The sequence below is a fragment of the Ahaetulla prasina genome, chromosome 4, assembly GCF_028640845.1.
Source record: "Ahaetulla prasina isolate Xishuangbanna chromosome 4, ASM2864084v1, whole genome shotgun sequence".
Lineage (NCBI taxonomy): Eukaryota > Metazoa > Chordata > Lepidosauria > Squamata > Colubridae > Ahaetulla > Ahaetulla prasina.
Window position 1 is genome coordinate 22,292,685 of NC_080542.1, and position 26,278 is coordinate 22,318,962.

Genomic DNA, 26,278 nt, shown 5'->3' on the forward strand with positions numbered 1-26,278 from the left:
AAAAGATGAAGATGTGATGATAGAAGTGGAAATTTGGGGTTTAGTTCAGTCCTGGCAGTGTTATTGTTTTTAAGATAGTACAAATACAGGTAGTTCTCGACTTATGATCACAATTCAACCCCAAAATTTCCACTGTTAAGCAAGACAGTTGTTAAGTGAGTTTTGTCCCATTTTATGACTGTTCTTACCATAGTTGTTAAATGAATTATTGCGGTTGTTAACTTAGTAACACAGTGGTTAAGTGAATCTGGCTTCCCCATTGACTTTGCTTGTCAGAAAGTCGCAAAAGGGGATAGCATGAACCGGGGACACGGCAACAGTCATAAATATGAGTCAGTTGCCAAGCATCTGAACTTTGATCACATGACTTTGAGGATGCTGCAAAGGTCGTAAGTGTGAAAAATGATAATGAGTCACTTTTATCAGTGCCATTGCAACTTCAAACAGTCACTAGATGAATTGTTGTATGTGGAGGACTACCTGTATACATAGTGTAGGTGGGAACATACTATATATCAGCAGTGATGCCACTAGCCACTAGCCCCCATGAGCACCATGTACTATGTCAATTACCCCAGTACCTGGATGAAGCCGTCTATCTAGACCCGTTCCAGTCCGGCTTCCGGCCCGGATACAGTACGGAGACGGCTTTGGTCGCGTTGGTGGATGATCTCTGGAGGGCCAGGGATAAGGGTTACTCCTCTGCCCTGGTCCTATTAGATCTCTCAGCAGCTTTCGATAACATCGACCATGGTATCTTGCTGTGCCGGTTGGAGGGTTTGGGGGCGGGAGGCACTGTTTATCAGTGGTTCTCCTCCTACCTCTCTGACCGGACGCAGACGGTGTTGACAGGGGGGCAGAGATCGACCCCGAGGCGCCTCATGTGTGGGGTGCAGCAGGGATCGATTCTCTCGCCTCTCCTGTTCAACATCTATATGAAGCCACTGGGCGAGATCATCAGTGGTTTTGGGGTGAGATACCAACTGTACGCTGATGATATGCAGCTGTACTTTTCCACCCCAGGCCACTCCAATGAAGCTATCGAAGTACTGTCCCGGTGTCTGGAAGCTGTACGGGTCTGGATGGGGAGGAACAGGCTCAAGCTTAATCCCTCCAAGACAGAGTGGCTGTGGATGCCGGCACCCCGGTACAGTCAGCTGCAGCCGCGGCTGACTGTTTGGGGCGAGTCATTGGCCCTGATGGAAAGGGTGCGCAACTTGGGCGTTCTCCTGGATGGGCGGTTGTCTTTCGAAGACCATTTGACGACCGTCTCCAGGAGAGCTTTTTATCAGGTTCACCTGATTCACCAGTTGCGCCCCTTCCTGGACCGGGATGCCCTATGCACGGTCACTCATGCTCTCGTGACCTCTCGCTTGGACTATTGCAATGCTCTCTACATGGGGCTCCCCTTGAAGAGCACCCGGAGACTCCAGTTAGTCCAGAATGCAGCTGCGCGGGTGATAGAGGGAGCGGTTCGAAGCTCCCATGTAACACCCATCCTGCGCAGACTGCACTGGCTGCCTGTTGTCTTCCGGGTGCGCTTCAAGGTATTGGTGACTACCTTCAAAGCACTCCATGGCTTAGGACCAGGATATTTACGGGACTGTCTACTGCCATCTTCTATCTCCCAGCGACCGGTGCGTTCTCACAGAGAGGGACTCCTTAGGGTGCCGTCAGCCAAGCAATGTCGACTGGCGGCCCCCAGGGGGAGGGCCTTCTCTGTGGGGGCTCCTACCCTTTGGAACGAACTTCCCCCTGGACTTCGTCAACTATCCGACCTTCGGACCTTTCGCCGCGAACTTAAAACCTATTTATTCCGTCTAGCTGGACTGGCTTGATTTTAAAATTTTTAATTTGCTTTTATGGGTTTTAAATTTTTGTAAATTTTATAGGGTGTTATTGTATTTTAAATTTTTGGCCAATTGAATAAGTTTTTTAAGGGGTTGTTCTTAATATTATATGTACTGTTCTTTTTGTATTTTATTCTGACTATGCACCGCCCTGAGTCCTTCGGGAGAAGGGCGGTATACAAATTAAAATATTATTATTATTATTATTATTATTATTATTATTATTATTATTATTATTATTATTATTATTATTATTATTATTATTTCATAAAGCAATTCACAACCTGTGTTTCAATTCATGATCTGCTGAAAGAGGGTGGGCAGGCTGAACGAAATTTCCTGGCTGCAAACCATATCAATGCACAGAAATATGTTTTAATCATTGCTGTATGGAAGCAAAAGGGCTCTGCATTCATTTTATTTATTTAACAAGTTTATATAGGGGCCCAACTTACATCTAGGGTGCTGCTAAGCTGCTTACATTTTTTTAAAAAAAATAAAAGGTATAATAAAAATCTAATTAAACCCCACCCTCACCAGCAACAACACAATCAAAACAGCCATTTAATCAGCTCCATCTCTATTTGTGGTCCCCAGGACTGCTGACCAAAGCATGTTTTTAGACCTTTCAGAAAAGCCACAGAGTAGGGGGCCAGCCATACCTCAGAAGGAATGATGTTCCGTAGAGAAGGGGCCACCACTGAAAAAGTCCTTTTTTGTGATCCCACCAGATGTACATTTCTAATTGATAGGACCCGCAACCTACCCTGCCTTCCCATCCTGGTGAGCTGGGTGGATATAATAGACAAGAGACAGTTCTTCATACAGCCTTTAAATCAGGGACGTCCAACCTTGGCAACTTTAAGACTTGTGGACTTCAACTCCCAGAATTCAGCAATCGCTGGCTGGGGAATTCTGGGAGTTGAAGTCCGCAAGTCTTAAAGTTGCTAAGGTTGGACACCAGCTTTAAATGAACAAAGGCCCAGAGGTCAGGGCTCATCTGTAGGCAAAGGATTACAGAGTTGTACCTGCCAATCCCGAAAACTGGCTAGTGGCATAATGCACAAAAAAATTCCCCTCAAGGCCTCTGAGTAGGATTTCAGCGAGTGTCTTCAAGCGAGTGTCCCGGATCTTTTTGGGAACAATGTCAGTCCGGAGTTTAGCTATATTGCTCTTATATTCTGGGTCACATTGTAAGCAGGCCCAGCTTCTGGTGGGAACCCATACCAGGAAAAGCAATGAAGAAAATCCTAGGAGCAGCATCACTAAACATGAGCAAAAGGAATCGGAGAATCGCAAAGTTCTACTGATCGTGACATCAGAATGGCATAAGCAGAATATTATCATCTGAATCATAAGATTCTGCTTGGGCAATTAGCTAATACAGATAATCCTTGACTTACCACCACAGTTGGGACAAGAATTTCCGTTGCTAAGCAAGGCAGTTGTTAAGTAAGCCAAGCCCAATTTTATAACCTCTTTTGCCATGGTTGTTAAGTGAAACACACAGGTGTTCAGCAAAACCAGCTTCCCCCATTGGCTTTGTTTGTTAGAAGGAAAAGAAGCAAACAAGGGGTGATCACGAGACCTCGGGATGCTGCAACTATTGTAAATATATGCCCGTTGCCAGGTACCTGAATTTTGATCGCATGACCATGGAGATTCTGAGATGGTTGTAAGCGTGAGGACCAGTTGTAAGTCACTTTTTTTCAGTGACATCGTAACTTTGAATAGTCACTAAACAAATACAGGTAGTCCTCGACTTAAGACCACAATTGAGCCTCAAATTTATGCTGTTTAGTGAGAAATTTGTTAAATGAATTTTGCCCCATTTTGCGACTTCTCTCGTCACATTTGTTAAGTGAATGATTGCAGTTCTTAAATTAGTAACATGGTTGTTAAGTGAATCTGGTTTCCCCAGGACCTGCAACCGTCATAAATATGAATTAACTGTCAAGCAGCCCAATGTAAATCATGTGACCATGGGAATCCTGCAACAATTATAAGTGTAAAAAATGGTCATACATCACTTTTTTCAGTGCCATTGTAACTTCAAACCGTCAGTAAATGAACTGTTGTAAGTCAAAGACTATCTTTACATTCTTCTTCAGAGAAAAAGCCTAGCAGCTGTATATCAGCTCCCAGTTTAGATCAGCTTCTTCCATCTGTATATAAGCTCACTGCACTGATGCTCTCCAGATGTTCTGGGACTGCAACTCCCAGAATTCCCTGACAGCATGGCCTTGTTAAAGAATCTTGGATGTTATAGTCCCAATAAGTTTGGAAGGTATTGAACAGGAAAGCAGCTACATGTTTTCCCAGTCATATTTTATAAACAAAGAGGTTATTCATTTTTAATATCTATTAAGCCCTTGTATTATTTTTCCTCCACTGCTAAGCTAATATTTATAATTATAAAAGCTTTTAAAACACCTTGCAGAGATTAAAAGTATCGCAATCCTTGCTCTCAAATTTATAATTTATAATTGAAGACGGAGGAAGGGAACTTTTGGAGCTGGGCTCCACATTTAAAAGTTTCTTTAGAAATGTTGTTATATGGATATTCAAAGCTAAACTTTAGGGGATTTTCCACTTGCTTAGAAATGTGTAAATGGCCAAATATGAATTAGCCAGTGTGGATTTTGAAATTGTTTGTGTGAAATTGACTATGTAATCTTACTTGCATGTGTAGACAAGCCTTTTCTGCTTCAGATGCTCCAAAATTGTTCTTACAACACCACCCAAATTCCTCAATAGGCAGGAGTAGAGAAAAATATATAGGCAGCTGAGTCTAACATATTTTGTAAGAAAATATGTTGATTGCTGGAATAGAACAGCACTTCATCATAATTCACATAATTCTTCCAGCTCTATTGTTCTAATCTAAGAGGTATTTTAACCCAAATGTGGTGGAAATATTTGCTGGAATGTATTGATGTCTTATTTTGCAAGTGCACTGGATTAATTGATTGTTCTCAGACTCAAAAATAACTCAGAAACTGACATTTGCTATGTAAACCACAAGTCACGTTGATTACCTGACTACACACCTTTAGGATAAACACTGACATTATTCACCATTAGTTAAACAGTAGATATTTGCTTTGCATCTCCCTGTATTAACATTCTGCTTATGTGCTTAAAGTGCTAGTACCACTTTATAATGCCTTGGTAAGGCCACACTTGGAATATTGCATCCAGTTTTGGTCGCCACGATGTAAAAAAGATGTTGAGACTCTAGAAAGAGTGCAGAGAAGAGCAACAAAGATGATTAGGGGACTGGAGGATAAAACATATGAAGAACGGTTGCAGGAACTGGGCATGTCTAGTTTAACAAAAAGAAGGACTAGGGGAGACATGATAGCTGTGTTCCAATATCTCAGGGGCTGCCACAAAGAAGAGGGAGTCGGGCTGTTCTCCAAAGCACCTGAGGGTAGAACAAGAAGCAATGGGTGGAAACTGATCAAAGAAAGAAGCAACTTAGAACTAAGGAGAAATTTCCTGACAGTTAGAACAATTAATAAGTGGAACGACTTGCCTTCAGAAGTTGTGAATGCTCCAACACTGGAAATTTTTAAGAAAATGTTGGATAACCATCTGACTGAGATGGTGTAGGGTTTCCTGCCTGGGCAGGGGGTTGGACTAGAAGGCCTCCAAGGTCCCTTCCAACTCTGATGTTATGTTATGTTATGTAATTAGTGCACCCTTATGCATTATATCAGAAATTGTGACTCTTGTGTAAAAACTGTATAAAGGCCTCTCTGAAAGCTACAATCACCAGCTGTAGATACTGCCCAACTGCAAAGAAACTAGCAAGGTTCACACACACTGTCCTAAGCCATGGCCTGATTAATAAATAATTCTCTACAATGGACTACTCTTGAAAACCACTGAGAAATTTTAACTGGTTCAGAATGCAGTGGAATGAGCAATGGCGGGCTTGTCTCAGAATGCCCACTTGACACTCCTAACTTTATGAATTGCACTGGTTGCTAGTGGGTAAATTTATAGATGTGATTCAAGATGCTGGTTATCAAATGTCTGTGGAAATTTTTAGTCATCCAGGTCATAGACGTCTCAAAGGTGCTTTTTTCAAAAAGTAACTGGACTGTTCGTTTTCTGAGAAAGAAGATGTTTCGCTCAGGGGTGAAATCTATCAGGTTCTGACAGTTTCTGAAGAAGCGGTAGTGGAAATTTTGAGCAGTTCGGAGAACCGGCAAATACCACCTCTGGCTGGCCCCAAAATGGGGTGGGAATGGAGATTTTGCAGTATCCGTCCCCTGCCACGCCCACCAAGCCACACCCATCAAGCCGCACCACGCCCACAGAACTGATAGTGAAAAAATTTGGATTTCACTACTCATTCAAGAAGCTTCATCGGTTCTGGCCTGACTTCTTGGATGAGCCAGAATCGATGAAGCTTCTTGGATGAGAAGCGAAACGTCTTCGTCTTCCTCAGGAAAAAACAGTCCAATTGCCTTTTGAAAAAGCACCTTTGAGTGCTGATTATCAACTATAAAATCCTACACGAAATATGGTCCAGTTATTTGAGGGACCACCTACCTCTCATGGTTTCTCCTAGCCACTATGAATCAACAGAGTGGGTATTCTCCAGGTCCCTTTGATTAAACAGTGTCATCTTTCCATCTTCTAGAATGAGGTCCTCTTGAAATCCAGATGGCTCCCAGCCTGACGACATTCCAGTAACTTTAAAGACCTGGCTGCTCTCCCAGGCCTTGGGGTAAGGTGGCGGAAAGCTCTTGTTTGACATGTGTTTGACATATGTTGTATATGTTTTGTTGGATGTCTGCATTTTCCATCACGTTTATTTACTTTATTGTATTTTATTTCCTTGTTGTAGTTCTATCTTGTTTTCTTTATGTTGTAGCTTGCCCAGAGTCAGTTTGAAGTTGAATAGTGCCAAAATCAAATAAATAAATTTTATTAGAGATTGGGACTAGCAATATAGAATTCTTACTCAGGGCAATTATTTCTTCTCTTAAATAGGAAATGCAAATAAATTTTACATTAATACTATGGAATGCATTTTAATAAGTTACTAAGTACTACCGTCAGGTCAAAGCAATTCAAATCTTAATCACAGCCACAAGGCTTTTTAGCCTTTTAGTTAAGATTGAGTACAGAATTACAATTAAGACTGTCTGACATACAAGGCTAAAAGTTATATGGATTTCTTATTTTCTTCTGTTCCAGAGAAACACAATATTTTGGGAAATATTGTGTGTGTGTGTGTGTGTGTGTGTGTGTGTGTGTGTGAGAGAGAGAGAGAGAGAGAGAGAGAGAGGGAACAAAAATACATTTTTCTCAGTCATATTGGACATGTTTGTCTTTTTGAATTCTCTGATATAATCATTGTTTTAGTCAAGTCTCCTTGAGGCCTATGCTACATTAGTCTTTACTCTACTCTACTTGGATTTCTGTAAAGCATTTGATAAAGTAGACCATAACCTACTACTAGATAAAGTAGAAAAATGTGGGTTAGGCAGCACCACCACCAGATGGATTCGTAACTGGCTGACCAACCGCACTCAACGTGTAGTCCTCAACGGAACTACATCCACATGGAGGGAAGTATGCAGTGGAGTACCCCAAGGCTCTGTTTTAGGCCCAGTACTCTTCAACATCTTCATCAATGACTTGGACGAGGGGATAGATGGGGAACTCATCAAATTTGCAGATGACACCAAGTTGGCAGGAATAGCCAAAACTCCAGAAGATAGGCTCAAGTTACAGAAAGATCTTGACAGACTTGAACATTGGGCGCTATCTAACAAAATGAAATTCAACAGTGAAAAAAGTAAGGTTCTACATTTAGGCAAAAAAACCAAAATGCACAGGTACCGTATATGTGGTACCTTGCTCAATAGTAGTACCTGTGAGAGGGATCTTGGAGTCCTAGTGGATAACCATTTAGATATGAGCCAGCAGTGTGCAGCAGCTGCTAAAAAAGCCAACACAGTTCTGGGCTGCATAAACAGAGGGATAGAATCAAGATCACGTGAAGTGTTAGTGCCACTTTATAATGCCTTGGTAAGGCCACACTTGGAATATTGCATCCAGTTTTGGTCGCCACGATGTAAAAAAGATGTTGAGACTCTAGAAAGAGTGCAGAGAAGAGCAACAAAGATGATTAGGGGACTGGAGGCTAAAACATATGAAGAACGGTTGCAGGAACTCGGTATGTCTAGTTTAATAAAAAGAAGGACTAGGGGAGACATGATATCAGTGTTCCAATATCTCAGGGGTTGCCACAAAGAAGAGGGAGTCGGGCTGTTCTCCAAAGCACCTGAGGGTAGAACAAGAAGCAATGGGTGGAAACTGATCAAGGAGAGAAGCAACTTAGAACTAAGGAGAAATTTCCTGACAGTTAGAACAATTAATAAGTGGAATGACTTGCCTGCAGAAGTTGTGAATGCTCCAATACTGGAAATTTTTAAGAACATGTTGGATAACCATCTGACTGAGATGGTGTAGGGTTTCCTGCCTGGGCAGGGGGTTGGACTAGAAGGCCTCCAAGGTCCCTTCATTATATTATATTATATTATATTATATTATATTGTATTGTATTGTATTGTATTGTATTGTATTGTATTGTATTGTATTGTATTGTATTGTATTGTATTGTATTGTATTGTATTGTATTGTTTTGTATTATATTTCCAGGCTTGATTTAGTTATGGATGAAGTTTCAGGAGTTAAAGAGAGCAAAGAAAAGAGAATTGGATGAATTATAGCAGTTTTTCCTAGGGAAGACCTAAATGAACTTTTAAGGGATGAAATGTCTCTTCCTAGAGCTTAACATCTTGTTTACTCCAAGAACAGTTCATATTGTACATTTTGTAAGATGTAACTCATCTTCTTTCCTTTGACATGTTGACTGCATCCTCCTCTTTTGAGGCCTGAGAAAGTTTCTACTTTCCTTTTTTTGCTCACAAATGTTGAATGCAGCATCAACACATACAAATATAGCAAGAGTACCTCACCACTCTGGATGGGAAAACGATCACAGGCCAATTTGTTGAGTCACTTCAATCTCTAAAAGTAGCATGGGGAACCTTTCCTCTCGGCCTTGCTCCAGCTAATTTCATTGATGATGGTTCTGTTTGCTCATCTCCTGTAGACTTTTGCTGCATCACTGCCAGCGTGACCTTGGTATGATGGACATTCATCTACCACGAGAGGGCAGAATAGGGCTGGCAAAAGGGAGAATGAAAGGAAGGAAGAAAAAAAATCTGGTCTGTCAGATTTTAAGACTCACAGATTTATTGCACCATAAGCTTTATGCATCACACTCTATTTCAGATATATCTGACATTATGTCAGCATGTATGTGTGTAGGAGAGTGTGTGAAGGTTTGTTCTGGGGGGGGTCTACTTACCTTTACTACTGGTTCGCAACGGGACTGCACCTGTACCCTTGCTTCGCTCGCACCCACGTGCACGCTTCTGCGCATGCGCAGAAACTTCCTGATGATGTCCGGGTCGGTGGGTGGAGCCTCCCGCCAGTTTTACTACTGATTCTTGTGAACCGGTCCGAACCAGAGGCAACCCACCACTGGCTTGTTCCCATCACCTTGTTTTTTGCATGCATGCGTGCCTCAATTAATCTCTCTCAAATTGATTTAAGACTTAGAGTACCAAAGTTAGATTTTTGGCAGCATTTGCTATTTCCTGCACATCCTGTACCTTGATGAACGTATCTTTTCTTTTATGTACACTGAGAGCATATGCACCAAGACAAATTCCTTGTGTGTCCAATCACACTTGGCCAATAAAATTCTATTCTATTCTATTCTATTCTATTCTATTCTATTCTATTCTATTCTATTCTATTCTATTCTATTCTATCCAGATGGGTATTTGAACAAAGACCAAGAGTAGTGATGCCACTTATAAACTCGACCTTTCATCTGAGTTGGGTGCAGGGTAAGCCAAATGGTAACATGTCTTTGAATAGATCATACCACAATTTACATATCTGCATCCGACCCGGAGACACAGGTATGTAAGATTGGCATTTGTGTGATGACATCAACACATCTATGTCATCGTTTTGCTATCCTCTTCATGTGCAGCATTTCACAGCTCCACTCTTGCCTGCAATTCACTTAGAGATGCAAACAATGGGATAGTGGTAGAAAAACTGTACTTCTCACAGCCCTGCCTTGTGGGAAATGTCAGCTGATTCCTGTCCAATTCTTAAGAAAAACAATCCTGTGGTACTGATGTTTGCTTAAGAGCCCTTGAGGAAGGTTGGGCCGAGAGAGTGACTGGCCCAAGCTCACTCAAATGGCGTTCATGCCTAAGGCGGGACTAGAATTCACAGTCTCCTTGCTTCTAGCCTGGTGCCTTAACCACTAGACCAAACTTGCTCTTTCCAGTAACTCTGGCAAATACTGTGCATTAGAAAACAATGAAGTGATAATATCTCAAATTAAACATTATTTAAATTAACAGCCATTAAAATTACAATTAAACTAAAAATTGATGGTGCCATACCACAAAGATCTCCCAATTTAAATACAAGAAAGCCAGACCAATATTCTGGCTTTCCAGAATATTAAAATTCTGGATTTTGAATTTTGAAGAGTAGCGTGTTTCAGAGAGAGGTATCATTCTTATAAGAAGCCTGCTTGGAGGTCCTGACTCTTTAACTTTTCCAGAAGAGGACCCCACATCAAGTCTTCTTGAGCTGACAGAACTGGATAGGCAGATTCTACTTGGATCCTGTAGATAGCCTGAATCCAAGAAATTAAAGACCAACAAATTGTGAAACCAGGACCTGAATTGTGTTCAGCCAGTTCAGCATCCACAGTGTAGTTGGAGGGGGTCTCACTGATGATTGGGATCAGAAATGGTGGCCTCCAATGGTATCTCCATCTGGTTTGTTTGTGTGGCATATTTCTGGACTTTTAATGTGCTTTATTTTTGAGCAAATTGTCAAACTGGCACATGATTCCTGATCAGAAGGAGTCCTGGGACTATGAGAGACTGTGACTGCATTCACTCAAATTGCCAAACTAAAAGCTAAAAAATAAATAAAAATACCTTCACAGAATGTTATGTCCCATAACCAAAACAGAGTCATGACAGTTTTATTCCCACAACACTTTACCTCTGGGTTTCCCACAACATATTGGATCACACATATCCAACCTATTAGCGCAGAGAGGTTGTTTCATGAACCCAACCTAGATGCTGAAATAGGAAGTCTCACCTGGACTCAGTTTTTCTACTAGCTTGAGTCTGGGAGACAGACTTAAAAAAAAAGTCAAAAGCATCATGACATGGAATGACAGCCCATTTTGGTAAGAGAAGCCAATCAGCGAGTAAGAGAAGCTACGGCAGCACTCGTACAGAGTTGCAACGAGCAGACTCCTCTGCAATCTGAAAGGCGCTTCCAGGTAGCCTTGGATGATGTCATTCTTGCGCAGCTAGTTTTTGGTTTTTTCCCTCCAAAGTACGAAGTTTGGGAATCTCTAATCCTGCCATTGAATGAAGGAAGGGGATGATCGGGGGGAGGGAGGGTCCTGATGGAGAGCTAGGACTGGAAAGGAGAGAATGCATAACTCTTGGTTTGCTTTTCCCCCCCCTCTTCCCCTGAGGGTCTAGCCTCTGACGTCATCCTAGTCCCCCCCCCAGTAGACAATAGACCTCATTCATCCTTCCCCTTCCCCCTCCCGCCCTCTCCCCGAACTGTTTCCACATAAAGAAGCCCATTCAGCTTCTCAAAGGGCCCCCTCCGCTCTGCTTCCTGTGGTTGGTGAACTCGTCTGTCAGTCAAGCCCTCCCTCCCTCCAAAGGGGTGTGCGTGTCTGCCCTTTCAAGCCTCTCTTTTTGCAGTCAAAGATTCCCCCCTCAGAGCAGCATTGCGGCCACACCCTCTCCTCTCCGATTGGTCGGGGTGGGCGGGGTTACATCAGCCGGACTCCTCCCCCTAGCCATTGGCAGCTCAGTTGCGGCTGGGCCTTGGAGGCATCGGGATAGCGCTCGGCAATCTGCTAAGGTACCGTAAAGCTTATTCGTTATTTTCTCCTCCTTTTTTTGTTAAAAAATAAATAAATAAATTTTCTGTATAGCTGCCTTTTGGTTCCCCCCGCCTTGAATCTGGCGAGTCTGCAGAAAGGGCGAGAAGGGAGTCTCTGGGTCCGCAAAATCTGCCTTTACCGTATGAAAGGCTAAATTGCTGATGGATTGTGCAGAGGTGTGTCCTTTTCAGTTAATTGGGGTGAGCTTAATTAAATCCCTCAGAGGGCAGAAAAGATGGCATTTAGCTTGCACGGGGTAGAGAAATCAGCACAGATGATTTTCTATTGCTTCCCCTAATTAAAAAAGGGAAATCCAAATTGCTTGTAGATTTTCCCATCCACCTTACCTGAAAATGGACTGAGTGAGAAAAGACCAGTCAGCTTGTATCCAGTCACGCTTATGTGGCCCCTGATGGTGAAATTGGGGCCCTGCTTTTCTTTGCCCTCATTTGTCTAGCTAAATGCCTAGCTTTTGTTCACCAATGTGTGCCTTTAATTCCTTTTCCTCTGTGGCTCTGCTACCTGCTTATATCCACTATTCATCTGTCAGTTTCCCCCAACCAGATATTCTCTCTAAATATATGCATCTCATCATCCTTAACTCTCCCAACCTGATATCCTCTAGACGTTTCAGACTGCAGCTTCCATGTTAGCTGAAGATTATGGAAAAGCATGGGTGGGGGGGAGGGAGGAGAATACATGGTTGAGGAAGACTTCATTATGCCTTTCCTGGCTGCCAAATTTCTGCAGAGTCCTTTCTGAGCAAGCTCTCGCCTTCCTCCATCCCTGCTTAAATTTCCTTCTGAGCTTTTGCTTCTTATGGATAGACATTCCTTTCTCTTAGTTCAGCCGGTGACTCTGTAGTATAAAAATGCCACTGCTTTGAAGGGGTAGAAATCATTGTGCTTGCCAGAGCCTTTATGAGGCCATGCCTTTTTTTATAAAGTTTTTTGTTTGTTTTGTTTCCTGAGTGGGTCATTGTGTCTAATTATGAAGCTTGTTTAATGAGAAGAGATGTTGGCATAAAGTGAATTGGCATCACTGAATGGGGACTTCATTTGGAGGCATTTGGAAATGACAAAGGAGAATGTATTACAGCTGCTGTTATATTATCCATATTGCAGGACTTATGTCAAGAAACGGCTTGGCCTAACTGGAGACCCAAGTAGCTTAAGATAGGCTTCTGGGTTTCAGAGACTTTATTCTGCTATTCTTTGCAACATTCCCCCACCCCATCCCCCCATCTCATGACATTGCATGCACTTTCTACATATATTTATCTGCCATGTTCAGGCATGTAATAAGGAGACTACCCATGGACGAGTCATCAAAGTATGGGTGCACACATTCTTTGGATTTAAAACAAAGCAGTTGGAATTTCTCTGTGTTGTTCTCAAAATAATACCAGCTATTCCAGGAATGTAGTTGTATTTTTCCAGAATGAGAGAGGCGACATTCTTAAATTGAGGTTTTGAGGTTTTCTGCATGTGTCTAACCTCTAATTTAAAGCAGCTGGGAAAAAGTCTGAATTTAATTAAGCCAATTAGGTATTTTATTTGACTGTCCACCAAAATGAACAAATCAGATCTTGGAATGTTTAGCATTTGGAACTTGCTATGTCAACAGAATGGAGAATTCCAAAGGTGGGTAGCAATGTTAGTTTGTTAGAAAGAAAATAAAGTGTCCACTGGCCCTTAAAGAGAAATACTTTATGTGGCCTAGAGTTCTGTTATGAACTAGAGGTAATTTCTGTAAATGGAAAAACAAAAAAGTGGAAACTCTTGAACTCTGTGCTGGACCTTAAAAGGAAACGGGATGAGAATATGCAAAAGGTTAAATTTAACAGTGCTTGGATATTTGAAGTTTGTGATCATTAAGCACCCTCTCTAAAATTAGGTTTTTTTAAAATAATAGAAATGCTAAAGTAGAAACTTACTAAAACTAATTTTGTAGCATATTTATTTTCCTTTATATTTGCTATTCAAATCAGATTTAAGTGCTGTCTGAGACATTTGCTGGCTGTTCGGTTCCACATATTTGAAAGAACGGAATATTCTACTTTTAATGGGGAATGCATGTGTTTTTTAATGTTTCTGTGGCCGGAGATGCTGGCAGATATTTTATGGGAAAGGTGAAAGAACCAGCCACTTTAAGAAGAAATATGCTGATTTAGGGTTTTTTTCCTCTGTGGGTTAGGTAATGGGCTAGAAGAGTGATTTCCCCCCCCCCTTCTTCTGAAGTGGGTTGTAAATAATCTGGTTGAACGTGGCACTTGAGAAGAGAGCTAGTTGATTTTCTTCGTTTCTCAAGGGTTTTTCCTATAGGCCTTGTTTATGCTGGACTTGAGTAGCAAATAGTTAAGTTGTACGTTGTCGGCAATTGATATTTATAGCAGCAACCGGCATGCGAGTGCCATGAAAGCAGCCTGCTCCCTGCCCCACCTCCCACCCCTCCTGGATGGGACAGAGATCCTGAAAGAAAGCATTAGGGCCGTTGAGACTCTGTATGAACTGCCTGGGAAAACAATTAGCAGGCTTGTGGTAACCCCTAGGGAAAAACTCAGGAGCCATGTGGGCAGGCTCAGACATAAACTTCACACACACACACACACACACACACACAGGTCCTCGCAGCCAGTGACACACTTTTGAGTTGGGTTTGTTATTTCAGCCTATGACTGTGATAGCTATAAAGATAGTGACTGTCAGTTTAGAGAGCCTTCGAGTATTCCCAAGACCTGGCGCCCAGCCACTTACTTTCCAAAAGTTGGTTCTGTTTGTCTCCTTGTTCTAAAGCAGTTTTCCCAAACATTGTATGGAATCCTAGAACTCTCTGAAGTTCCATGAGGGGGGGGGGAAATCAATGAAAGTCAGCCAGTTTATAATAATTAGAATTTTATCTTTTAGGGAGGGGGGGGAGCTCTCAAGAATCACATTAAAAAAAAACACTTTCCACAGCCTGAATAAGTTTGAAACCCCGTGCCTTAATGCATTCAGTGAGTATTACATTGTGTATTGCACAATCCCAAGTTCAAAACCCTCTTGTCATTTTCTCCTCTTTGTTTGCTTTTTAAGAAGTCCTAAAGCCCCATCTATAAGGAACAACCCCTTGCTACTATAATCCTCTAATTTAGTTTTCTTCAATGAGTGCTTCCCTCAGATGGTTCCCATCATCCTCAGCACAGGGATGGTAAAAAATACTGCTACAGATAACATCCTCCTGTCCACAAATAAGGCAGCCTTTCTAACTTCAGATTACTGATAACTGAGGGAGGGAGGGAGGGAGGAAGGAAAGAGGAAGAATGAAAGAAAGAAAGAAAGAAAGAAAAAGAAAGAAAGAAAGAAAGAAAGAAAGAAAGAAAGAACTGCATGTCTCTGGTAAATATATGATGGAGATATTGCTTTAAGGAAATTGAATATGTGTCGTCTCTACAAAGAATATATTGTGGGGCCTGTCTGGTTTTGGACTGGCATGGAGGATCAAATTAGTCCCATTTTATAGGCCTGATATGCATTCATAAGGTTTCTAAAAGTGTTCGTTGACTTCATTTGTAGCAGAATCAGCAGCTTGACTTGAGTATACAATTTAATCTCACTGCCTTAATTAGATTTCGATGTGTTGAAATGGTCACACCTGAGGAGCCAGGTGTCATGTACCTGTTTGTGGCCATAAAGATGGAAGATAATTCCTCTGAGACTGGCTAAATGTGTATTTTTGAAATGGAAATGTGAGTTTGCCGCTTAATTATTGAATGGAGGTTTGGTACTTTCTATGGTGGCAGCTATATTATAGGAACAGAACCATGGAATAACTTAGTTATTCTTAGGCACACTTTGTTTGTTTCCAAGCAAATAATTTGAAAGTGAAATAATTGTACTGCAGTATGAAAATGCACAGCTGTTCTTATTGTATTTGTCTTTCATCTCTCTCTCTCTTTTGCCTTCATCTAAAAGATAAAGAAAAAAAGAATAGGCTATAAGGTTCAAGAAAATCAGGATTGTGGCCTTATGTGGAGTGACAGATTATTTGATATGCTGGAGCAAAACGTAAGGAAGGATTAAACTCCCTATCTCTTTCCCAGGCATCTATCCTACATCAAATGCAAATATGTTTTGTCATTGGTGCTACCTTTGGACCTGGGAGAGTGATAGCTACCATAATGATAATAATTCTCCTGGTTGTCTTTCTTTAGCCTTAAAAGGTGTGTGTGGGGTTGTAGTCCAAATGGGGAACAAGTCAAGAGTGTTGATATGGTAGGAGATGAGCAGGCTGAGCTGGAAGGTGGAGTTAAATGTGTCATATGTTTGGAATAATTGCACAGACACAAGAGACCCAAGTCCACCTCCTGTGAATTCTGTTGACCCTTATCTAGTGCCAATTTAACTTTGACCATTAGTTGACCGGATTTTTCTTTATAGGTAGCAATAATACAATCTTCTGTTCTTTGAACTCAACGAATGTTCCTGGTTATTTGCAACTGACAAAAGCAGTTGTTTGTGCCAGTCAAATGTGGTGGGGAAAGTGGGATGCCTTGGGTTCTTGCTTGCTTCATGGCAGTTGCTTCCTGCCATGGCTAAATAGGTTGGGGGAGGGAGTGGTCCCAGACATTTCATAGTGTTGTTGATGGAATTGACACCCCACCTTATCAAAGGGGAATACTCGCTTATTTTTCTTAATGACAACCTCAGTCTGTCTTGTTCACCAAGTTTAAACATGTAATATTTACAGTACTTGGTCAATGGTAAAGGATGGAATCATACAGGATACCTCTTGGGTTGATGGAGGTAAGACAACTGTGGAAGTCCTTGAGCTCCTGCTGCGTGAGGGGAGCTACTGTCCTAGGTCCAAGAAGAGACTCCTCAGATGTTGCTCCTAAGTTCATATGGGAATGGTGTGTGTTAGCTGTGAGATGGATTGCTCTGAGATTTGTTGCATCCGCTCATCGGGGGTCAAGGGGGGGACTGTTGAAACAAGAAGTTTGGACAGATGAAAAACAGAGGAAGATGATTCTTAACCCAGATGAGCTCTAATCGAGCAAGCTGAGTGTGCAATTCAGGCCACCACCTTCTAGAGGTTAAGGCAATAGGAGAGGCAGCCCCCGCCAAAAAATATTCCAGTCATCCCAAGCAAAACAAAGTCCTGCGGTTATCTGAACTAACAATTATAGCAAAGCTTCAGTCCCCAAGATGTCGGTTCCTGTTCTTAACCCACTCAAGTCCGTCCTTTCAACTTTTGATCTCCTACCATCTTCTTCTGGCCAAGAGAACTCAGCAGTCCTGGCACCCAACCTCTCTGTTTGAATACTGAGCACCACTCCCTTCTGACTCCTCGTGTTCAACCAGCTTTGAAGATGTGATATTTCAACTGGCACCTCTGCCCAGATCTGTGTTTTTTGCCTTTTTACCCACACCACACCCCAGAAGGAGACGCATTTGGAACCAATTACCCCTGGGCATGGTGCCAAACCTTGTGGCTTCCTTTTGGAAGATGCAGGCTAGATCAGCTCCTTAGGCCTAAGAGCTCTGTGTTTTTCAGTATAATGCAAATATCCCAAAGATTTATTATATCCCCTTCCCTCTCTCTCTCTCTCTCTCTCTCTCTCATTTCCTTCTCCTTCGTCCAAGACCGCCCATCTGCATTTTTCACTTTGTCCATTTGGTGCCTGGAAGGCAAGGGCTTGAAGCTATCCTTGCTGATCAGGTTGCTGCGTTTGCCAGTGCCAGCTGGGTTGTGGGTTTTTCAAGGGCATTCTTGTGATTCCATTGCGGGCACTGCCAGTCTTAGGGCACCATTGACTGTAGTGGGGCATTGACAAGCAGCTTGCAGGGGGCAGGCTAGAGAGTAGGTGTTTGCATTGATCAGCCTTTCCAGGACTGTTGGACAGCAATAATGAGGGTACATTTACAGGAAAATATGTTGATCAGCACATCTGCACATAGTTTCATTGGCATGGGTTCAAATCAGTGGTGGGTTGCTACCAGTTTGGGTGAACAGGTAGCAGCGGTGGTGGGAGGCGCCGCCCACCCACCCAGACATCATCAAATACGCTCTGCGCATGCATATAAGTAGCACACGCATAAGTGAAGCCGTAGCAAAGGTAGGTGAAACCCACCACTGATTCAAATCCAGAGTTCGTTATGAACCATAGGTCATCCAGCAGTTTAGATTTCACTTCCTGTCAGCCTCAGCCAACATGGCCAATGGCAAGGGATTATAGGAGCTGTAGTATCAAAGCATTCAAAGAGCATTAGGTCCCATAGTTCCTTCCATTTCTCTCACTGCTCACTAGTGGAATCGTCTTTCCTTTTTTAAATAAATCTGATTTCTAGTGAGTATTGTCAAGCAAGGGACTCCTCCATTAATTCCCCAAGAGGATTTGAGGCAATTATTTGCCACCACTTAATGGCCTCACCCTGAGAATGCCCATCAAATTAATGAACCAAATAGAGCACTGCTGGTTTGTTAGTGCCAGGTTTGTTAGTGCCACTCGATTGGGCATTGTTGGGCAGGACTCGGAATAGCTTGGCGCCTGTCTCGCCTCTGACTCGTTTGGCTAGGTCTTGTCCAATCCCCAGAGGTGGGGTGGGAGTGTGACCTAGTGGGAGGCAGCATGGAATGTGCTGGGAGCTGGGAGGAGAAGGAAGTTGGCGTGTGAATGAGCGTATAAAGGAGGCTCAGCCCAGGACTCTGGGTTTGTTTAGGAAGGGATTTGGCTTGGCATCGTTGGATTCATGACTGCTCCGAGCACAAAGGCTGGGCCCAAATGCAGGGGTGGCTTACCTCATGAGCTGGTAATTGTGGTGTATAGGCAATGCATTCCTACCCATCATTTTTGAACACTTTTTTTTTTTGTAAACAAGTTTATCAAATACAGTAATCCAAAGCTTTGGGATTTTCAAAGGAAAAGTTGGAGTTCTGCTGGAATAATAGTGGAGCAGTCTTACAGAAATGTTGGGACTATATTTCCCCTACAGCACTTGAATAACTTGGTTGTTATATTCACAGCTCTCCCTCTGTTTTTTCTCCATAACCACAACCTTGTGAGGTGGTTTGGGCTGAGAGATAGGGACCTGCCTCAGTGAGCTTGGGTGGCTGAACCCAGGTCTCCCTGCTCCTAGTTCAAGCCCGAAATCCCTACTATCCAACAATGACTTTCTCAAGTCATTGAGAAAGTGAAAATATGAAAATAAAGTGGAGTGTCGAAGGGAAAAATGTGTGTGAAAGGAAGTTCTAAAAGATGTAGTAACTGGACCATTACAGAATGTCATGTGTAGGTCAAAATTCTAGTAGGTTTAGAACGTGAATGACCACCAATGTTTGATGATGGAGAGTCTCAGTCATTCAGGTCACGGTTATCCCCAAAGGTGCTTTTTCCAGAGGCAACTGGACTTTCTTGTTATCCTTTCTATTCTCATCCAAGAAGCTTCTTCAGCTCTGACTGAAATATTCAGCCCCACCATCTAGTCACAGCTGAAGAAGCTTCTTGGATGAGAAGTGAAACGTCTTCAAAGAATAACAAAAAAGGCCCAGTTGCCTCTGGAAAAAGCACCTTTGGGACACCAATGTCTGACTTTTTGGTAAGCATTTGTGGAAAGCAATAAATCCCAGGTAAATGCAAGTGATCCCTTCTGTGGAGTAGAAGATAAAGTGGTTGGGGAATAAGTTACAGTGATTTCAGAGCTTCCTGGCAGAGCTGTGGGAGGCCGTTTGTGGGTAATAGAGAATTAACCGCTGTGTAAAACGGCAGATACGGTTTCTTAAGAGCCCAGTGTTAACCAGAAAGCAGGTAGTAGTTACTGGTTCTGGGCAGGGGTGTGGCAGCCTCAGCAGGTGGTTGCCAGGTGCAGGAACGTTCAACGTTGCACCTGTCTTGGTTGGAAGCCAAAGGGCGTCACTTACCGCCCTTTGGTCTTCTGGGAATAACTGGAGCCATTTTCCCTAACTCTAGCCCCTTTAGTCCTTTGCTCTTCCTCCTTTTTTTATCCTGGGACTCTAATTTGTCTTGTCCACTCATGCACACAAACCCATACAGACGTGCACGCCCACCTTTCCTGTTGCTTGCAACCTCTTCCGTAAAAACAAAGTATTGGAAGATCAGAAGGGAGAATCAAAGGGAATCTGTTATTTTTTGTTGTTTGAAGTCCATGTTATCTTCTGGTGTGGAATTCAAAGGATGGGACCTGAGCCAGATTTCAGGAGAAGATAGTGATGTGTTGTCTGAAGACTTTCCTCTTATATCATAACCTCTTCCTCCTTTTGACAAGATCCTTTTGAAATGACCCACACTGGAGCTTGGGACAGACAACTTTAATTTACTCTAATATAATGTTGGGGCATTTGGGGAAATATAGGTGGTCCTCAATTTACAACAGTTTGTTTAGTGACCAAAGTTATAACAGCCCTGAAAAAATGTGACTTATAACCAACCGTTGCAAGCATCCCCATGGTCATGTGATCAAAATTCAGCCGCTCGGCAACTGACTCGTATTTATGACCGTTGCAGTCTCCTGGGGTCACGTGATCACCCTTTGCAAACTTCTGATAACCAAAGTCAGTGGGGAAAGCCGGACTCACTTAATAACCGTGGCAAGAAAGGTCATAAAATGGGACAAAATGCGCTTAACAACTGCTTCACTTAGCGACAGAAATTCTTAAAAACAGTAGCAAAAAAAGGTTGTAAAATGGAGTGCAACTCATTTAACAACAGCCTTGCTCAGCAAGGGAAGTTTGGGTCTCAATTGTGGTCATAACTCAAGGACTGTCTGTAGAGATGGTACCCGTGGCTGAAGGATGCTGTGCACCAAAGCTTCCTCAAGGATATAATATTGTAGGTTTCTCCTTTTAAGGCACTGACCAAACTCTGGCCTAGGAAATAATTTCTTTAATTTCTCTGAAGCTTTTTAGGACTGACTCCTGTATCCTTCATGCTTAGATATGCTACTGAGCAGAAAAATTAGGCAAGTTTGGTAGCACTTTTTCTGACAAATGAATTTTATTTAAAAGGCCTTTGAGTTACATCTTAATGCTTTTTAGTCAATTTTTAATTAGTCCCGGTAATTATCTCTACAGCATAAGAGAAGGCATTAAGGAGCTGGGTGGCTTGGAGCCTACACAGAGTGCTTTTCCATTCCTGCAGAGTAACTATTATGAGCTCCCACACATCTTATGTTTATGCTCCCAGTGTCTTTTCTGAGTCTCAACACGCCCGCTTTGGACTCTGGACAGACAGAGATCAGCAGATTTAAGAGCTGCTGCAATAGGTGTTGAAGGTGTTGAGTTGTAAGCTTGCTTTGATTGAGCAGAGACAATCAAAGAGACCTCCCCACTCTTCTGTTTCTCCAAGTAAGAAACCAAGGTTTCTGGTAGTAGAAGGAAGCTCACTCATCCACCCACCCCCACGTTCTACCAAACAAACATTTCTGGCTTTAGCGACATAAGGCAGGCAAGATTGCTGCTTAGCCGTAAAGCTCAGCAGGGGTCTGGAAGGGTGTGGGGGGTTGGGTTGGAGGGAGAATGCTGGAAAATCTTGCTCATCAACCAAGAGTCTGGACTGAGATTGGTTGCCAGGCCAGAGGGGAGAGCGATGTGGATTTTTAGGGAGGAGAAAGTAGGCTCCTAGGTACTTAGCAAGGCAGCATTGGGACCTCTGTTGGCCTCTCCTTGTATCCATGGCCAAGTTGAATTCTTCAGCTACATGTGTGTTTTTCTGGTTTCCTTCTTAACTCTTATTTCCATTTTCCTGGTTAAGTCTCCTGAGAGGAGTTTGGCTAATTGTGGTTAGAACACAGAGCTGGAAAATGATTTAGCTTCTTCCATTTGCAGGAACTAAAAAGTTAAGAAGGGGGCTGGGACAGGACTAAGGAGGAAGATACTCTCTTACTTACCAGAACCTTTCAAACATGTTTAACTATTGGAAAGATTAAGCATTTTCTTCCTGTGTTTGCTTTGTCACTTGCTGCCATTAACTGCAGTTGATTTTGTACCGAAGGATGTTGTCCTACTCCATGTGGTCTCACCAACCAGGAAGCAAACCATGATTGTCACCCTGGGTTTGAATGCGCATACAGAATGGATTTTGCATATTTTGAGTACATAACTAAATGGTTAGGAGGGTGCTTATCATCATCAGAATTATTTTGATTTTCACAAATTCTGCCCCAGCCTAGAACGGCATACAAAATCAGGATCTTATCTCCCAAAATATGTAAATTTTCTTTTGTACAGTTTTTCCTTGTGTTTCATGGGAAAGTGATGCTGAAAAGGGACTACAATTAGTCCTCAACTTACAGCAGTTCATTTAGTGACCGTTCAAAGTTAAAACAGAACTGAAAAGAGTGACTTATGACTGTTTTCCACACTTAAAAACCATTGGAGCATCCCCCAAGGTCACGTGATCAAAATTCAGATGCTTGGCAACCGACTCACGTTTATGACGTGTGCAGAGTCCCAGGGTCATGTGATCCCCTTTTGTGGTCTTCTGAGAAGCAAAATCAATGGGGAAACCAGATTCACTTAGCAACCAGGTTACTAAGTTAACAACTGCAGTGATTCACTTAACAACTGTCACAAGAAAGGTCATAAAATGGAGCAAAATTTACTTAACAACAGAAATTTTGGGCTCAATTGTGGACGTAAGTCGAGAACTATCTGTACAGGAAAATCTGTTATGGGTAGTCCTTGACTTACAACCACAATTTCCCTTACTGAGCAAGGCCATTTAAGTGAGTTGCACTCCATTTTACTACCTTATTTTGCCTCATTTGTTAAGTGAACTATGTGGTCATTAAGGGAAACTAGTTCTCCCTTTGAGTTTGCTTGTTTGGAAACCAGCTGAGAAGGTTACAAATGCTGATCACATGACCCCAGGATGCTGCAACTGTCATAAATACATCCAGTTGCTAAGTGCCCGAATTTTGATCACGTGACCATAGGGATGCTGCAATGGTCGTAAATGTGAAAAACAGTCATAAATCACTTTTTCCAGTGCCATTGTAACTTTGAGCGGTCATTAAATGAATGGTTGTAAGTTGAAGACCAACTGTACTTAGGATTGTCTCTTAGCCAGAACAGGTAGTGAAAGAAGAAATGGAAAATAATCTGTTCTTTACACCTGAATTCAGAATACACTGGAACTAAACCGCTCTTGACTCCATACCACCTTTTATTGAAAGGGAAGCAAGTATGGCGACTTTACACCTGTGGACTTCAACTCCCAGAATTCCTGAGACAGTTGGCCGTATAAGCCGCCATATTTGCCCACCCGTTTTGCTGCCTTCGTCTCCACCTTCTCCCAACCCCGAGTTTTACTTTCTAGAATGTTATCTAGTCAAATAACATTCTGTTTGCATGAAAATGTTTATACAAGAAGTTTCTAAGTCTGAGGGTTTGGGGCAGGTTTACATTCTGAAGTCAAGTAAAAGCTACAAATATTCCACTTCTGTTTCAAAAGGAGGAGGAGGAATTTCATACTGCTTTTCTCTTGTACCAATTCAATTTTTCTGTCCGTTGCATTTGGGGAAAGCAACAGAAAGTAATAAAAATTGCTGAAGCCATTAAAAAATGTTATAGCATAGATGACTGTTTTCTGGGGATATTCTGGTGTGATGAGGTTAAAATAAAAGGTACACCATCCAGAGTCCCTTTGTGAGAGAGGTGGGCAGTTTTAACATTTGATAAATAAAATAAATAAATAAATAAATAAGAGATAGGGAATAGTCTAGAGAGAGCTGTCAGATTTAAGGGACGTGGAGAATTTAGCATTATGTACGATAACTGAGTCTCAAGATTGTACCATCCGACCGTGCCTAACTTTTCCTGGATTTTCCCCTCTCTTTTTCAGCCATGGCTGTCCGGACCCCTGTACAACGGGGCGATGCCACTGCCGAGAGATACCTGTTTGTGGACCGGAACCACGTAGGCAATCCAGCCTCACAAGCTGATTGGACGGCCAAACGCCTGGTGTGGGTCCCGTCCGAACGTCATGGCTTTGAGGCGGCTGGGCTGCGCGAAGAACGGGGAGATGAGATGTTGGTGGAGCTTACTGAGAATGGCCGTCAGATGCTGGTGGCCAAAGACGACATTCAGAAGATGAACCCACCCAAATTTACCAAGGTGGAAGACATGGCAGAGCTGACCTGCCTCAATGAAGCCTCGGTGTTGCATAATCTGAAGGACCGCTACTACTCGGGTCTTATCTATGTGAGTTGGTTTACGGGGTGGCCACTGGTTTGGTTCCATGCCTCGCTGTCTGAAATCTGTCATATCTCCCCCACTCTCCCTCTCTCTCTCCCCCTCTCCCTCTCTCTGCCCCTCCCTCCCTCTCCCTTCCTCTCTCCCTCTCTCTCTCTCTCTCCTCCTCTCTCCATCTCTCCCTCCCTCCCTCTCTCCTCCTCCTCCTCTCCCTCTCTCCTCTCTCCCCTCTCTCTCTCTCCCTTCCTTTCTCTCTCTCCCTCCCTGTCTCCTCCTCTCTCCCCTTTCTCTCCCTCTGTCTCTCTGTCCCTCCCTCCCTCTCTCTCTCCCTCTCTCCCTTCCTCCCTCCCTCTCCTGGCCTCTCTCTCCCAGCCTCTCACCCTTTTTTTAACCATTTGCATCTTCCTCATGATGTAAATTTAGGGATCTGTAGTCCAGACTCCTAGTACGTCTAACTAAGAGCTACTTAATGCACTTTTTCCCCCTGTTTAATTCCAAATGTAATCCAGGAATTCTGGTTTGCAGCAGCTGTGTCCATACACAGGAATACACTGGCCAATATCCCAGATTGTTTGGACTTCTACAATTAGCCCGCATGACCAGTTGCAAGTCATGATGGAAATTATGTGGTCCAAACCTCTTGATAACCATCAAGATACCTTAAGAAGAAAACTTCAAGATTTTAAACAGTGACGCACTGGACTGTTTCCCCGCTTGAGCTGACTGCAGCTTTGGTTAGGTGCCAAGCTATTCCTTCCTAGCAGACGTCAGGACTGGAAGAGAAGAGCTGATTTGGGACAGAAAGTTGGGTTTTTTCCCAGCTTGTGAAGTATCTCTGTGTTTCTGTGCAACAATGCTCGAAAAGGGCGAGTTGGACCTCCTTCACCTCATCATGCAGAGCTCCTTTCAAAGGGAAGGAGCAGGGGACACGTGTTTCTTCTGCCCTGCTGGTTTCCCTGGCATCCAAGTGGGCACAAAAGGCTACCCTGGGAGGCATTGTGCCAAAGCATTCCCTCAACAGTACGTCAGCTCTGACTCGCAGACGGCGCAGTGCCCGTCCTCCCCCTGCTGCCTCTGATGATCTCCACCCTGTAGCTGGGTATCGGGGTGGGGATCGGACTAGACCTGTTCAGCCAGAACAGTAGTCGTCAGGGTGTGAAATGAATTCTCCCAAGGGCGCCAACGTCAACCGCGGCAACAACACATCACTTCTCAGAAGCAGGAAACTGTACTCTTGTCTTCTCTGAAGAGGCAGCCTACATCTTTGTGATTCATCCCCATGGAACCCATCTTTAAGATAAAATATATATTTTTTTAAACTGAAAAAGGGGATTGATTCCCAGATAGTTCTTTTGATAACCGTGTTGGTGTTTTTCTTGTAAATCGACTTTTTCCTGCCCTGGTGTCACTCCAGCCAGTTGTTTTACAGTTTGCTCTCCAGGCTGCTCCTTCCCAGGTATTTCAGCCTGTAGCAAAAAAGCATTTTTAGCCTCACCCTCAGCAATCTTTCCCCTACTTTTTGAACTCCTGATGCATTCAATTCCTAAAATCCTCAGGCAAGGTGCTTAACAGAATAATGGGAGGTTACATTCCAGTGCACCTGAAAACACTCCAGGTTAGGGAAGGTCATTTCTGCATATTTCCCTTATTGTCAGCCAATGTCGATGGAGTCAAGAGACTGAGGTCAAGTGGACAAAATTTGTCTGTTGGCATGGTGCTAGAAACCTGTTTGGAAAGTAGTTAGGCCAGCAATAGTATGCCAAAAGCAAAACTACACGCTTGGATTCAAGTTAGGGAAACCCAGAGGCATGAAGGCTTTTTGGAATCAGCTTTTATTTGCGGGTTGAGTAATGCCCCTTGATCTCTTTTTATGCCTCTTGTAAACTTCCCCCCCCCCACATTCCTTAATACCCAATGTTGGTTTTCCACTGCCCCGAGATAGGAAATTTTATGAAAATGATAAAATAGTACATGCATCAATTGTAAAAAAAATAATAATAAAGGTGGGATACAAATAAATAAACGAGGCTTATGTCTGTGGAGATTCTCAGCCATCCAGGTCATGGTTATCCCAAAGGTGCTTTTTCAAGAGGCAACTGAACTTTCTAATTTTTCTTTGAAGATGTTTCACTTCTCATCGAAGAAGCTTCTTCAGTTCTGATTGGATGGTGGGGCTGAATTCTTCAGTCAG

General features: G+C 42.9%; 2 protein-coding genes across 5 annotated transcripts in view; one reads left to right on the top strand and one right to left on the bottom strand.

The window, feature by feature from the left end:
• The window catches only part of IZUMO2 (IZUMO family member 2), a 31,695-nt gene extending 25,275 nt beyond the window's left edge, over nt 1–6,420 (bottom strand). The window contains exons 1-2 of the mRNA XM_058182581.1: nt 6,414–6,420; nt 2,879–3,115 (exon numbers count right to left, since the gene is read on the bottom strand). Of these exons, the coding sequence (XP_058038564.1) occupies nt 2,879–3,115; nt 6,414–6,420 (244 nt within the window). The remainder of the gene's footprint in view (nt 1–2,878; nt 3,116–6,413) is intronic.
• Nucleotides 6,421–11,777: 5,357 nt separating this feature from the next.
• Nucleotides 11,778–26,278, top strand: part of LOC131196716 (myosin-10-like) — an 82,767-nt gene continuing 68,266 nt past the window's right edge. For all 4 annotated transcript variants that reach the window (XM_058179902.1, XM_058179904.1, XM_058179903.1 and 1 more), the window contains exons 1-2: nt 11,778–11,876; nt 23,738–24,096. In XM_058179902.1, the coding sequence (XP_058035885.1) occupies nt 23,740–24,096 (357 nt within the window). In that variant the 5' untranslated portion in view covers nt 11,778–11,876; nt 23,738–23,739. The remainder of the gene's footprint in view (nt 11,877–23,737; nt 24,097–26,278) is intronic.